The 14061-nt window shown below is 37.6% G+C and overlaps 1 protein-coding gene across 1 annotated transcript; it reads left to right on the plus strand.

Annotated features, from left to right (window-relative positions):
- The first annotated feature begins 2949 nt into the window (after positions 1–2949).
- On the plus strand, positions 2950–3891 carry LOC133785134 (uncharacterized). Its single transcript, XM_062224389.1, has one exon. The coding sequence runs from the start codon at positions 2950–2952 to the stop codon at positions 3889–3891; it is 942 nt and encodes a 313-aa protein (XP_062080373.1).
- The last annotated feature ends 10170 nt before the right edge of the window (positions 3892–14061 follow it).

Raw genomic sequence — 14061 nt, forward strand, 5'->3', positions numbered from 1 at the left:
TGTAAGTAATTGACCAATATTTGTATTCCTATGACTTTTGACCAAGGAAGAAGAAATTAATTTTATCGATCGAAATATTAGGGAAATCTCATAATTTGTAGGGTCCCTATTTTTTTGTTGAATTATAATCTTTTTCCGCTAAAACTTTCAAGGATATATCGATTTTAATTGATATATGGATATGTGATATTATTGGTAGAAAACAGTGTTGCTATCCTTAAAACTTCAAAAATACTGGGATATTTTAGAAAATATCGGTATACTACCAGTTATATTAATAATTTTATATATTTTGAATTAAAAATTATATTCATGTGAACTCCTACAAAGTAAATATTTTTTTATTAAAATATATATACACATATATACATATTTATTCTTCTATTTAAAAAGTGTGTATTTAATAGTTTTTCTTGATTTTAACAGATTTTTTTGTTAACTTTAATATAATATTGCAAATATCTAACGAAAATACATTTAAAACTAATTAAAAAATATGGTGGAATAAATATTTAGTAATTATATTAATATAAAATTAAATATTATAAAATATCATCATTATAATAAGGACAAAGAACTCCTAAGCCCCTAACTTTTCCTTAGAGTTGTCATTTACCCTATAACATTTACATTTTTTGATTACTTACCCCATTACTTACAAAACTAGATAGTATTTGCCCTATGGAATGCTGTATATATCTAAGAAACAAACTTTCCTTTTTTTTTCTTCAAAAGACAAACAAAGTATTTCTACTATGATTATAATTAAATATATATATATATATATATTACTCTTTATTTGTATCATCATTCAAAAATATCAATCTAACTTTCCATTTTTCTCATTTTTACGTAGCTATATATATAAGCATACATTTCTTAATTTATAACCACATATTATATTTTTCTAAAATAAAAATATAATACATGCTTATAGAAAAAATATATAAATTAATATATATGTGGTTAATTTTTAACTAAGATAAGTTTATTATTTTAGCATATGGTTAACTAATATATATAAAATTACTAATATATATTAATTTAGAAAAAAATATAATATATTATAAAGTATATACTAATATATATAGCTAAGCAAAATTAGAAATAATAAATTAGATTAGTAGTTTTGTAAGAATGATAAAAATATAGAGTAACACATATAGATATATATAAATAATTATTTTTTTAATTATTAAAAAAATCATAGTTGGAAAACCTTTTTTTTTCTTTTGAAAAAAAAAATAAAAGAAAACTTAGTTTCTTGGATATACAACATTCTATGGGGTAAATGATATTTAGATTTGTAAAGGGAAATTTGAGTTTCTATGCTTAATGAGGGGTCATAATTAAAAAAATATTCTAGGCATTCTAATCATTTCAAAATAATGTCAATTCATTTGACAATACCCAAAATACATCTGTCATAATTTTTCCCACCCACTTCCTCTTATATCTTCTCTTTTTTCCTCTTCTCTTTTCTCTCTCTCTCTCTCTCTCTCTCTCTCTCTCTCTCTCTCTCTCTCTCCCGGTTCACTCTCTCTCACCTCACCTCACCTCATGGCATCACCAACACCACCTCCCATGACAGTGACGACACCACCAACAGCAGAAAAACCTCCATAATTTCGTCTATTTGTAGAGATAAACATAATACCCAAAGCAACATAAATTTTGAGGATTCTTTGAGAATAAATTTATGGGTAAGTAATTTTTTCTTTAATACTTGGAATGATGATGTTTCCTTCAATATTTTTGGACATTTTGAATAGATCTGAGCATTCTTTACACAAATTTTTAGTTTGTTCTTATTTTTTTGTCGATCTGCGTTCTCTGCATTTTTTTCTGGGTTATTTTTATGCTAGATGGTTGCTCGATGCCTGCTCAATACATGATCGATGGTAGTGTTCATTTTCATGATTTCATGCATGCTCGATGGTTGCTTGATGTAGGCTCGATGGTAGTGTTCTTTTGTATGGTTTCATGCATGCTCGATGATTGCTCGATGCAGGCTCGATGTCATTGTTCATTGTTCATTCTGCTTTGTATGCTCGATGGGTATTGTTGCTTGCTTGATGGATTTCTCGATTGATGCTTGATGCATGATCGATTGTTGCTGTTTTTTTTTTCATTTACTGATTCTATGTATTTTTTTTATTTCAGGTTCTACTATTTACGTATTTATTTCTTACAACGATGTTTGGGAGACAAACGGTAGGAAATTTTATTTTAAGGATGCTCAATGTACAGTGATAACGATGGAGAATGATGTCACTTACTTGCAACTACTTGACATACTGCACGAGATATTTCAGATGGATAGAGAGGTATATGGATTGAAATTTGAGGTGCTGCACACATGCGACAACCAACCATTTTCACCAATTCATATCACGAATGATCTTAATGTTCGTGTATTCTTAGGAATAACATCTCAAGAACGGATTGACGTATGTGTGACTACAGTTAAGAAAAATGTCATATCAGATCCCTCTATTAGTGTGAACAAAAAAGATATGACCAGTGTTGATCCATCTCCTATAGCTAGCAGTTACAAGAATCTTAATAGTGAGGTGGGCACTTTTGTTCCAGTTACTAATTCGATGGATAGTGTCCAGCTTGATATACCACATGGAGGTCCCACTGTTGTGCTTGAAGCATATGAGTACGATCTCTATATGAATGATGATCTAGTTGGTAATTGCTTTGAAGATAATGATGATGGTTTCGGGGATGATTCATAATCGTATGACAGTGCAAATGTGTCAAATGATGGGTTAGACATTTCCAATGCTTGAGATCACAGTGTACAAGAGTGTACATACATGCTCACTAGAAGTGCAACAGAAAGATCATCATCAAGTAGCATTGTGGGTCATTGAGCATCAAATAAAGAACAAATATGCAGTTGATGGGACCAGCTACATGGAAAACAACATATAGGAGGATATGAAGAAATTTTTTGGTATTGATACGAGTTATGAAAAGACATGGAGATGTAGAGAGAATGCACTTATGTATGTTAGGGGGACACTTGAAGATTCTTATTCTAAGTTGCCATCCTACTTGCACATGTTGCGACAAAAGAATCCAGGTACAAGTACTGATTTGTTTCACTTAAGATGGTTGTTTCCTATATTGCTTCTTTTCCTTGGAGTTTGCAGAAGGGGATTCAGATCTTGTCGTCCTGTGATATATATGGATGGCACATTCTTAAAGAAAAAGTACGGTGGCCACATGCTATGTGTCGTTTCATTTGACACAAATAGTCACTTATATCCAATTATGTTTGGGTTGGTTAATAGTGAGAACCACAACTCTTGTAAGTATTTCATGACGAAGTTGAAAGAAGCCATTGGGGACATTGATGACCTGAGTTTCGTATCAGACATGCATGCTAGCATTATTCATGCTCTAGAGATTGTCTTTCCTCATGTCTATCACGGTGCATGCTACCGTCACATCAATATGAATGTAAAAGCTAAGTCCAAGACAGATCACTCTCACAATGAGATGAATGCAGCAACCTATGTATGGAAGAAAACAGAATTTCAAATGCATTTTGTAAATATTAAGCAAATGAATCCTTCCATAGCTGAATATCTGGAGGGAATTGGTTTCAATAAGTGGTATCGTCTTTTCTTTCATGGGAAACGATACAATATATTGACAAGCAACTATGCTAAAAGCTTCAACAACAAGACCAGTGATGAAAGAACCTTTCCAGTCACAAATTTTTTGGAATTCATTCAGTTCACACTGCAATCTTTGTTTTCTGAACGACGTAGTGCCTCAAAGAACAATACCACCAAATTATCACCCCCTATAGAGGCAGATTTGTCACAAATTCCTGACAAAGGAAGGTTCATGAGTGTCTACGCCATTGCCTAGTTTGAATTTCATGTAGCATGTAGCTCATGCTCATCTAGTGTTTTTTAGCTCATAGGTATACCTTGTGTGCATGGAGTTGCAGCAACTCTTGACCGTGGTGTGAACGTTTACTCTTTGTGTTCCCCATTTACACCATTGAGTCATGGAGGGAGTCATACAAAGAAACTATTTACACAACTGGGAACGAGGAGGATTAGACAATGTCAGATGACATTAAGAATATGGAAGTTGGTGTACTTGTAGAGAAATAACCAGTTGGTCGTCCGAAGAAGAAAAAGTTAGGAAGACCAAAGACAAAGTGTTGGCCATCCGACGGGGAAAAAGTTGTGAAAAAGCGTAAGTGTAGTAGATGCGGTTGTCGTGGCCACAACAAGTCCTCATGTATAGCTAGACTCTGAGTATAATTTTTTTTTTGTATTTTACTTAATTTGAACTGCCTAGGGATTTTTATTATGGGTCATGAAAGACCTGTCTTTATTTTTTTCTTTCTAGATTGTTGGTCATTGGCTCGTTGGTTGCTCGATGTCTAATCGATGGATACTCGATGGCCACTAAGACATGCTCGATGGCTGCTCCGACATGCTCAATGATTGCTGCTCGATGCATGCTTGTTAATTGTAACTTTTAATGTTTAGTTATTTAACAAAAAGTACTCAATGGCTGCTCGATGCATGCTTGTTGAGTCACAATTTCCACGTGTTAGTCATTTTCTCGATGCATGCTCAATGGCTGCTTTATGCATGCCTGTTGAGTCACAATTTCCATGTGTTAGTCATTTTCTCGATGCATGCCTATTAAATATATAGATTTTGATAACATAAATTTTAAGCAAAAAACCATTAATTTTTCCCATTAAAGATAAGGGATGGGCCAGTCTATTTGTTGTTAATACAGTGAGGGAAAAAAAGGAAAATTAAAAAATATGATATATAACAAAAATAACATATCATTGGTTGCTGGATGGTCAAGGTCTGACATTCAAATACCATAATTCAGTTGTAACGTTTACCTAATAAGGCTTAGGGCCTTTATTAGGGGGCCAGGATGGAAAATTATGGAAATTATATGCTTATGTGATATATATGTGTATCATTGCATGATTATGTGAGTTATATTATAATATGACTTAATATGCATGTTTAGGTGTATTAAACATGCATGTGAGCCCATTTCTTATTAGAAGGGCAATTTTTGTAACTTGGCCTGTTATGAGTATATTTGGCATATATGTGATATATGTGTGAAACTACATTATTATGTGGATATATTTGGGTTACTCGGCACGAGACGGTCCTAGGGATCAAGCTAGTGGGAAAGTCACAACGAGGCCAATACTTGACTCAGGCCGAGTCAAGGGGTATTTTGGGTATTTAGTGCATTACTCGGATATTGGGTATATGGGAATGAATAATCAATAATATATTTAGAGTTAGTGAGATCATGAGGGAATTCTAGGAATTTTGACTATTCTACCCTTGGGGGTGTTTTTGGGACCCAAAGCCTTGGTTTTACTTAAGGTTACTTGAGTTCAAAGTAACTTGATAGAAATAGAAAAAAAGTACATTCAAACACTCTCTCTCTTCGTTCTCCTTTTTACCGCTCGTTGCATTTTCAAAGGTCACTCGAGTTTTAGGGCTCGGATTCAAGCAAGGTTAGGGTCATAACGATTCTAGGGAAGATTAGAAGCTTGATAGCCAGAGGATTTAACTGCAAAATTACTCAATCAGATGCAATCCAAGCATTAAGTTCTGAGTTTTTGAGTTCGTAAGCTTTGATTGGATTTTATAGTTTTGATGAGTTTTTGATTGGATTGTTACTTGGGTTTTGATGGTTTTAGGCTACTGAGTTGTTTTGAAACTTTGTTTATGGGATTTGGCTATGTTTGGATAGGTTTATGGAGGGATTTGGCATGAGAAAATGGAGAAAAAATAGAGTTTGTAGGTTGAGCCGCAACCCTGTTCTTGGGGCGCTGAGGCTCTCTTGAACGAAGTAGAAGCAGGTGGTTGTGGGGCTTTTGAGCCGCGTCGCCTGCTAGGGGGCGTCGTGGCATTGGTGCAGCTAGGGAAGAGGCTTGGGCCTTTGACTTAAGCAGGTCGCGGCTCAAATTTGTGGGGGTCGCGACGCTTAAGGGACTTTTGGCCTTGGGGAGGTTTTGAGGGCGAGAACTCAAACCTAAGGGCTCGAATTCGATCCTACTACCCGTTTTAGTAGGATTTGATGTCCCAGAGGCTAGGACTCGGTCCGGAAGCCTTTATTTACTCCTTTTTGATGAGATTCTATACTTCAATGTGACTAGGTTATTGCTAGCGGCTCGGGATCAGGATCGTGCTCGAGGGTTGTTATTATTTTACATTACACTTGGACCTGAGGTAAGAAAACTTCACCCAATAAGTGATGTACATGATTAGGGCTTGGCCCAAATGTTGAATACATATTTGATTAGGGCTTGAAGTGTAACACCCTCCTAATCAAGGACCGTTACATTGTGTACTTAAAATTGTGTCAGACCTGCTAATCATGTCATTTGGCTTAAAACGTGTAACTACTGTTAGTGACAAGGGTTAGAGTTAAAAAATTTGGTCAGAGAACCATTGACTTGTATTCCAAAAGTTTTATGTAACATGGGATCCCAAAATATTACAACTCAATGGTTAAAAAAAAGTAATTACATAACAAAAGTTACATCAACCGGCCTAAACGGAAAAACAAAGCTACAACCCTAGTTCCTCTGAGATAACCCCGGTCGTGATGGTCGAGCAGCCGCATGTGTACACGCTGCCACCAAAGCTCTCCAACTCATGGCTGGTCAAGCTTTCCCTTTCCCTTACCCGCACCACAAAGCACCTGGGAGCCGAGGCTCAGTAAGAAAACAGAACATGCAACAACAGAAAACATAACTTTAAAATAACCATTCAATAAAAATCAGTAACATTAATTCATAGCCAATATCATTTAAGTTCAATTTCATGATCATTGGATCAACCTGGGGCCACTACCCTATTCAATTGGCTTTTAAGCCACCGTCCGGGCCTATGCCCTAGCTACATGACCATAGAGTCACCTGGGGCCTCGCTCTTAGCTTTGTCTCATTAACCATGGAGCTAGCCTAACCCCCATGGTTCACCATCAACCTTAGAGTCGATCAACGTAATAATACGTTACTGATTTAGGCCAATACCTCTCGACCAGCGCATAGTGCGCTATTGCCATCCTTGACTCATAAGTCAAGCCCTGATCCAGGATTCCATATCTTACTTATAAGAAACAGATGTAGAAAGGCACATCCCAACAAATTAAGCACATATTCACGCTAATCATATATTCCCATAGAATAACCATTTCCATAATACTAATATATTCATATAACATAGAATTCGTGCAACGAATATAAGCACTTAAGCATCTATCACCAAGCATTTAGAACAATAGCCAAACATAACCAATCTTGGGGCCCAAGCCCTAATCATATCAATATATAACAGACGGGCCAAGCCCTAATCACATACAACACGTTCTGGGTGCAATTTTCTTACCTTAGATCCAAGCAAGCGTAAATCAAAACAACCCTCGAGCACGATCCCAGCTTTGAGCCCTTAGCGATACCCTAAGTCACAACCATAAAATAGGATTTTATTAATATTGAGTGATCAAAGGCTTCCGGACCAATTCCTAGCCTCCGGGGCCCGGGTTCCACCAAACCGGGTAGTGGAAACAATCTCAAGCCCTAAGGAAAAAGTTATATTTTGAAGACAACCTCCCAAGGAAAAAAGGCCCAGGCGGGCCGCGACTTCCCCCCCCATGGATCGCGGTGCACCCCCTGACAAGCCTCTTCCTCCTCTCTGTCCAGAGGCACGGGCCACAACTTGTCCTATCAAGTCGCGGCGCGCCCCCCAGGCAGAGGCCTCCCAAGGCGCCTGGTTCAAGCTAAGTTGCGACTTGTCAAGAACAAGGTCGTGACTTGGCCCCTCAAACCCATAAATAACCTCCATTTCAGCAGCTAAATTCTATTTAATTTAACCCAAAATCATCCCAACAACACAATCGAATCAATACAATAGCTCCAATATGTTCCAAGCAACAAAACCCAATAGAAAACTAGCTTAAACCTCATCAAAACTTCAATTCAATCTTTGAAACTCAAAGGCTCAAGAACACCTCAAAACAGTTAGCAAATTCCAGAATTTAAATGCAAAACCATAGTTTAAAGCTTACCTCTACTGAAGAATAAATACACCAAATTGCTTCTGAGTTAATCCCCAAGATTTTAGCTCCAATCCTTGTGTTTCTAGCCCAAAATTCTCCTTAGTTCCTTAATGGTTTAGCTTAAGAGAGTTTTGAGGAGAAAAGAGAGTGAATAAGGGAGAGGGTTGATTAAAATAGCTTCCAAAGGTGTTCTATTGCTTTGTCTTCTCTAACTTAAGTCACTTAAGTTAATCCCAAAGTTGGGGTACCAAAAACTTCCTCGGGGGAAAAATGGTAAATTTCCCCAATATTCCCTGCTAAACACTCTAACTCCAAATATATCTCCAATTATTTATTTTCATAACCCGATAACCAAATTAAATGTCTATTACCCAAAATACCCCTTGACTCGCCCCGAGTCGGGTATCGGGTCCCGTTGTGACTTTCCCGCTATCTTGCTCCCTAGGATCGCCTCATGCCGAGAAGTTTAAATAAACCCACATAATAATGTGGTCTCTCACATATATCGCATATATGCACATAAATACACATTTATGCCCGCAACAGGCAAAATTACCAAATCGCCCTTCTAATAAGAAGCAGGCCCACATGCATATTTAATATCCCTAAATATGCGCATTTAATCATATTATCACATAATTCACATATTCACAATTAGTATAGCAATTAAACACATAATTTCATATATTGCCATCCCGACCCCCTAATCAAGGCCCTAAGCCTTATTAGGTAATTTTGGGACGTTACATGGACCCTTGTAAACTTGCATGATTATGAGTATGCCTATGAGTTATTGATTAAGCATGTTGAATGCTTTTTATATGGATATTTGTTATATGATGAATGCCTGTTAGCATTATATATTTGGGAAAGGCTTGACTTATCAGTCAAGGACGGCAATAGCATTGAGCACTGGTCGAAAATCATTGACTTATCAGTCAATAATGGCAATAGCGTTGAGCACTGGTCGAAAAGCATTGACTTATGAGTTAAGGACAACAATAGCGCGCTGAGCGCTGGTCGATATAATTAGTTCTAATCAGGAGCACATTATATGCTTGTCTGACCCAATGGTCGTAGAAAACTAAAGCACCAGGTACGCTGGGCCAGCTCCAAGGCTGGTTATACAGAGCATATGGAAATGGGCCCCAAGGTGACTTATTAGTGCCAAATCCTAGAGCGTTGAGCCCAATGTGATTTATTAATCATCTAAGTTGGGCAACGGGCCCCAATATGATTCAGTTAATCATTTATTTAGGGCAGCTAGCCCCATATGACATTGTAGTCATTTATATGAATGGTATGCATGCATGAGTAGGGTTATTACTACTGGGAATGTTTATTATGATTTGGAAATGTATTATTCACTGCTTATGAGCTTGTTTAAGTTTTCTTACTAGGGCTTGGCTCACGGGTGCTATATGGTGCAGGTAAGGGAAAGGAAGTTGGACCAGTCATGAGTTGGAGAGCTTAGGTGGCGACGTATACATATACGGCGGCTTGACCACCATGGCTAAGGTTTCTCAGAGGAACTAGGGTTAAACGCCGCTTAGGTCGGTGGGTTGTAATTTTAGAGTTGTAATTACCCTTTTGGAACCGTAAACAACTTTGTAAATGTTTATTATGGGATCCCATGTACAACTTAACGTTTTAATGAAATATCCATTCCTTTTGACCGAAATTTTTAACCCTGGACCGTTAAACACATTTAGATGCACGTTTATGGTCTAATGACTCTTTTAGCGAGTTAAGCACTATCTAAAATACACATAGTAACGATATTGGCTAACCAAGGCATTACATCAGTCGTCCACTTGTTTGTGAACAACTCAATGCTATCATCGCAGATCATGTCAAGTGGTAGCCTACCCAATAGGTGCCCGATGTGCTTGATGGTTTATACACCACAATCTCCACTGTAAATGAAAACATAAAATTTAGACAATCAATATAAACTGCATTAGTAACAAAATCAAATCAATCAAAGAAGCCCCCATCGAACCACCATCGAACCCAACTATATGTAATCCCATCAAACCCAGTGAAACAACCATCAAACCCCACCATCATTTTGAACCCCATCGAACCTACTATGGTAACCCATTGAACCCCGTTATTCTTGTATCACATCGAGTAACACTAGGAAAACTAGATAATACCCAGCAAATGCAAACATTAAAAAAATAAGATTGATTGAATGATGTTAATTACCTAACTTTAGACTGGGGTACAAGATCTCCCAGTAGGCGGTTCATCTTGAACTCAGGGGGTCTTTTTGCTCCTGGTGGAATCATCAACATTGAGGAATTTTGTAATTTTTTTAAATTCTGAAAAGAAAAGTTATGGTGTGGCCAGATCCCTGAGCTCGAACCTCGAGGCCCGACCGTGCACCTCATGCCCAGCACGCCTGCACCGCGCGGCCCAGCACTCCCAGCGCGCTTGCACCACGTGGCCCAGCACCCTAGCGCACCTGCACCCCGTGCCCTTGCGCGCATCTCACTGCCTGCATCCCACGCCCTTGCCAGCCACCCACGGCCTCTAGTCGTCGCCCACCATTGACACACCCATTATGTTTTGTGTCATGCAAACCCTAATGGATATGTAGTTATCCATTCAAGCCATTTTAAGCCCAGTATAATTAAAAGTGTTTTACTTATAATCTTTGAGTTAACTGTCGTGAGTCCAAATTCCAATTGGGCATCAATAACTTGTTGGGTATTAAAACCCAAAGTTTAATTATTTTAAAGTTGTTTAAAATAATTAAAATATTATTTAATTCATAATAGATAATTAAAATGTTAATGACCCAAAGACTAAAAGAGAAAGTCCAAGATCAAACGAGTTACTCTTCTTTAGGCTTTAGTTAGTTTAATTATTTTTGCATATTTTTTTGCAAGTGTTGTAATTTTCTAGAAATACCCAAAGCACCCAACCTGCATTTATTTATTTATTTGCTTGAACATGATTAGATTGTTTAATACTTTATCATGCATAATAACATGTCATACATATTACCCACATAGTAAATATTAAGCATGCATTTTTTAGAAACATGCTTAGGATTGATTATATATTTTTATTTGATAACTCATATAATTAATTTAGTCTTAATTAGTTAAGATGGTAAAAAGAATTTAAAGTTGTTTATTTTCTTATTTAATAAAATTGTTTTATTAAATAAGATGGTATTCTATTTAAAAAGGCAAAATAAAATCTAGGGCACGATTATTTATTTTTCATAATTGGATTAGTATTTATTAAAATATCATTTGGTAAAATTAATTAGTTTTAAAAATTAAAAAAATATTTATTTTGAGAAAACATATTTAAAAAAAAAAATACTAAGTGGGAGAGAGAATTATGACAATAAGTCTCATGGTCTCCATTATTGGTTGAATACCGAGAGGAATAGGAAGGGCCTCGTGTCGCCTCCGTTTGCGGCCTCCCTAAGGAAAGGCTTCTGAATATGCTTATTTTATCTCAAGGTTGACTTCTCATAAGAGAATAAGAATAGTGATGTATTTCACGTTTGACTGACCCTAAGTGTAACGCCCTACTTCCTTAGAGTCGTTACTAAGTGAGTTTAAAACGTGCAATTAACTCGTTAATCGAGGTTTTAGGTTAAAAGTGTGGCTAAACAGTAATAAAAGTCATATAATTTGAAAATGTAGTCATTCATTGGAATTATAAAGCATTATACATTTGGGATCCCAAAATACTGTTTAGAAATATTTACAACTCAAAAATATGATTAAGGTCAACTAAACAACAAAATTTAGATTAATACATAACATCTCCCAAAAATACCCCTGGCTGTGGCAGCCAGGCAGGCCGAACATGTACACGCCACTTCACGCTCTTCGTACTCATGGTTGGTCGACCTTTTCCTTGCCCTTACCTGCACCATAAAACACCCGTGAGCCGAAGCCCAGCAAGAAAACTCAACACTATAATCTACATATGCATATCTATTAGTCAACATATAATAAAGTAGCCAATAGGCTAAACACTTAGCGGCCATGCCATCCCAGGCACTTTACCAGGCCCTGGGTTCGCGATTGACACCGTGAGGATGATTCAAGCATCCAAGAAGGGTCTCACCCTAGCAACTTGCACTCCGCGTGCTCAAAGCTGCTCCCGGCCCTTTGCCGTACTCGGCCTTGCACTCCACGTGCTTAACGTCGTTCCCAACCCCTTGCCGTATCCGGCTTCCTGCCGTTCTCGGCCTTCGCCTTTCATTTAGAAATATGCAATACATAGAATATATTCAACAAATATTTAAACAAATACATAATATAAAAAATAGGTCTACGCCTTGCAATTCAATCACATAGGGTCATGCCCTGCAATACAAACTATAGGGTCACGCCCTGCTCTACAGGTACAACAGTTTTCTTACCTGTGTCCCAAGATTCTCGAGCTCCGATATCCCGAGCACAGTCCTCTAGTCTGAGCCTCGCTTAAAACCTAGTCACAACGCATTGACAAAAGCCATCCATCAAGCCCTAATCCTTTAAATTACTTTGGAATGTAATGCTAGTCTCTGGGACCTTGAATTCTATCAATCCGGGTGATAAAATCCATCCCGAGCCTTAACAATGGGGTTCCCAAGCCAAAAACCTACAAAAAAACCAATGCATTGAATTAGGGCCGCAGCCCTGCCCCTTAAGGGGCACGACGCGCCCCAAAAAAGAGGCAAAATGCCTCCCTGCAAGGAGACACGGGCCGCGGCATTCCCAGCCCTATGCCGCGGCGCGCCTCAAGAACAGAGGCCTCCCCATGCCTTCACGCACACACGAGCCACGACATGCCCTTCCTTGGGCCGCGGCTCGACCTCCAAACCCAGAAAACCAACCTTTTTCTCAAGTTTTTCCCTGAGCTTAAACCCATATTTCACACCCCGAACTTCAGCCAGCCTCATAATTAAGCCTAGAATTCATACTCATATAGCCTAAACATCCTAACAAGCTCATAAACCAATTCTTACACCCATCAAACATTTAAAACCATTCTTGGAAACCAAATCCATGCAAGCCTAAGTTCTAGCAACCAAAACCAGTAGAATTCAACAGTTTAAATCAATTTAAAAGCTTACCTCTACATTTAAACCAGTTCCTGAACAGATTCCCTGAGCTTTAAGCTTCCTAATCCTCAAAGAACTCAGTCAAAATCTTCCAACTAATCCAAAGCCTTCAAACACCAAGAAGAGGAAAGAGAACCGAAGGAGAGAGACAGTCTTGAGAGTTTTATGCTTTTTCTTCTTCTGAGTTCCAGCAATTTCCTAAGCCTCTAAGTTTATATCCCATTTGCTAAAAAGACCAATCTGCCCCTAAGTTTATCTTAAATCCTCAAGTAACCCCAAGGGTAATTTATTCATTTACCCAAATTCCGTTAAGTCCCCGAGTATTCCTATAAATCCCTGCTTAATCCCGATATGTCCAATAACTACCAAACTACTACCTATTACTCAATAAATTACAAACACATATTATATACCCAAAATACCCCTAGGCTCCTCCAGAGCCGGGTATTTGACCCCGTTGTGACTTTCTAGCTAAACTGTTCCCTAGGACTATCTCAGATCGTGCACTAAAAATATATCACCACTCACATGTGGTGCCAATCACAAGATACACAAATATTGCATTTATGGCCCTCAGCGGACTAAAATTATAAATATACCCCTAACAACCAAATAAGGCACACATTCATATTTAATCCACCTAAACATGCATTTCTAATCACATAATCACCAAATTCACATATTTTCATAATAAATAAATTATTGCCTTCTAGGCACGCTAATCAAGGCCCTAAGCCTTATTAGAAAATTTGGGATGCTACAACTATCCCCTCCTTACAGAAATTTCGTCCTCGAAATTATCTGAATAACTTGGGTTACCGCTCCCTCATATCTGACTCAAGTTCCCACGTCGCCTCCTCAACCTTGTTGATCCTCCACAGCAC

The sequence above is a fragment of the Humulus lupulus genome, chromosome 6 (assembly GCF_963169125.1).
Source record: "Humulus lupulus chromosome 6, drHumLupu1.1, whole genome shotgun sequence".
Taxonomy (NCBI): domain Eukaryota; kingdom Viridiplantae; phylum Streptophyta; class Magnoliopsida; order Rosales; family Cannabaceae; genus Humulus; species Humulus lupulus.

Coding starts and splice junctions, on each gene's coding strand:
- LOC133785134 (XM_062224389.1), top strand. CDS start 2,950: ATGAAGAAATTTTTTGGTATTGATACGAGTTATGAAAAGACATGGAGA.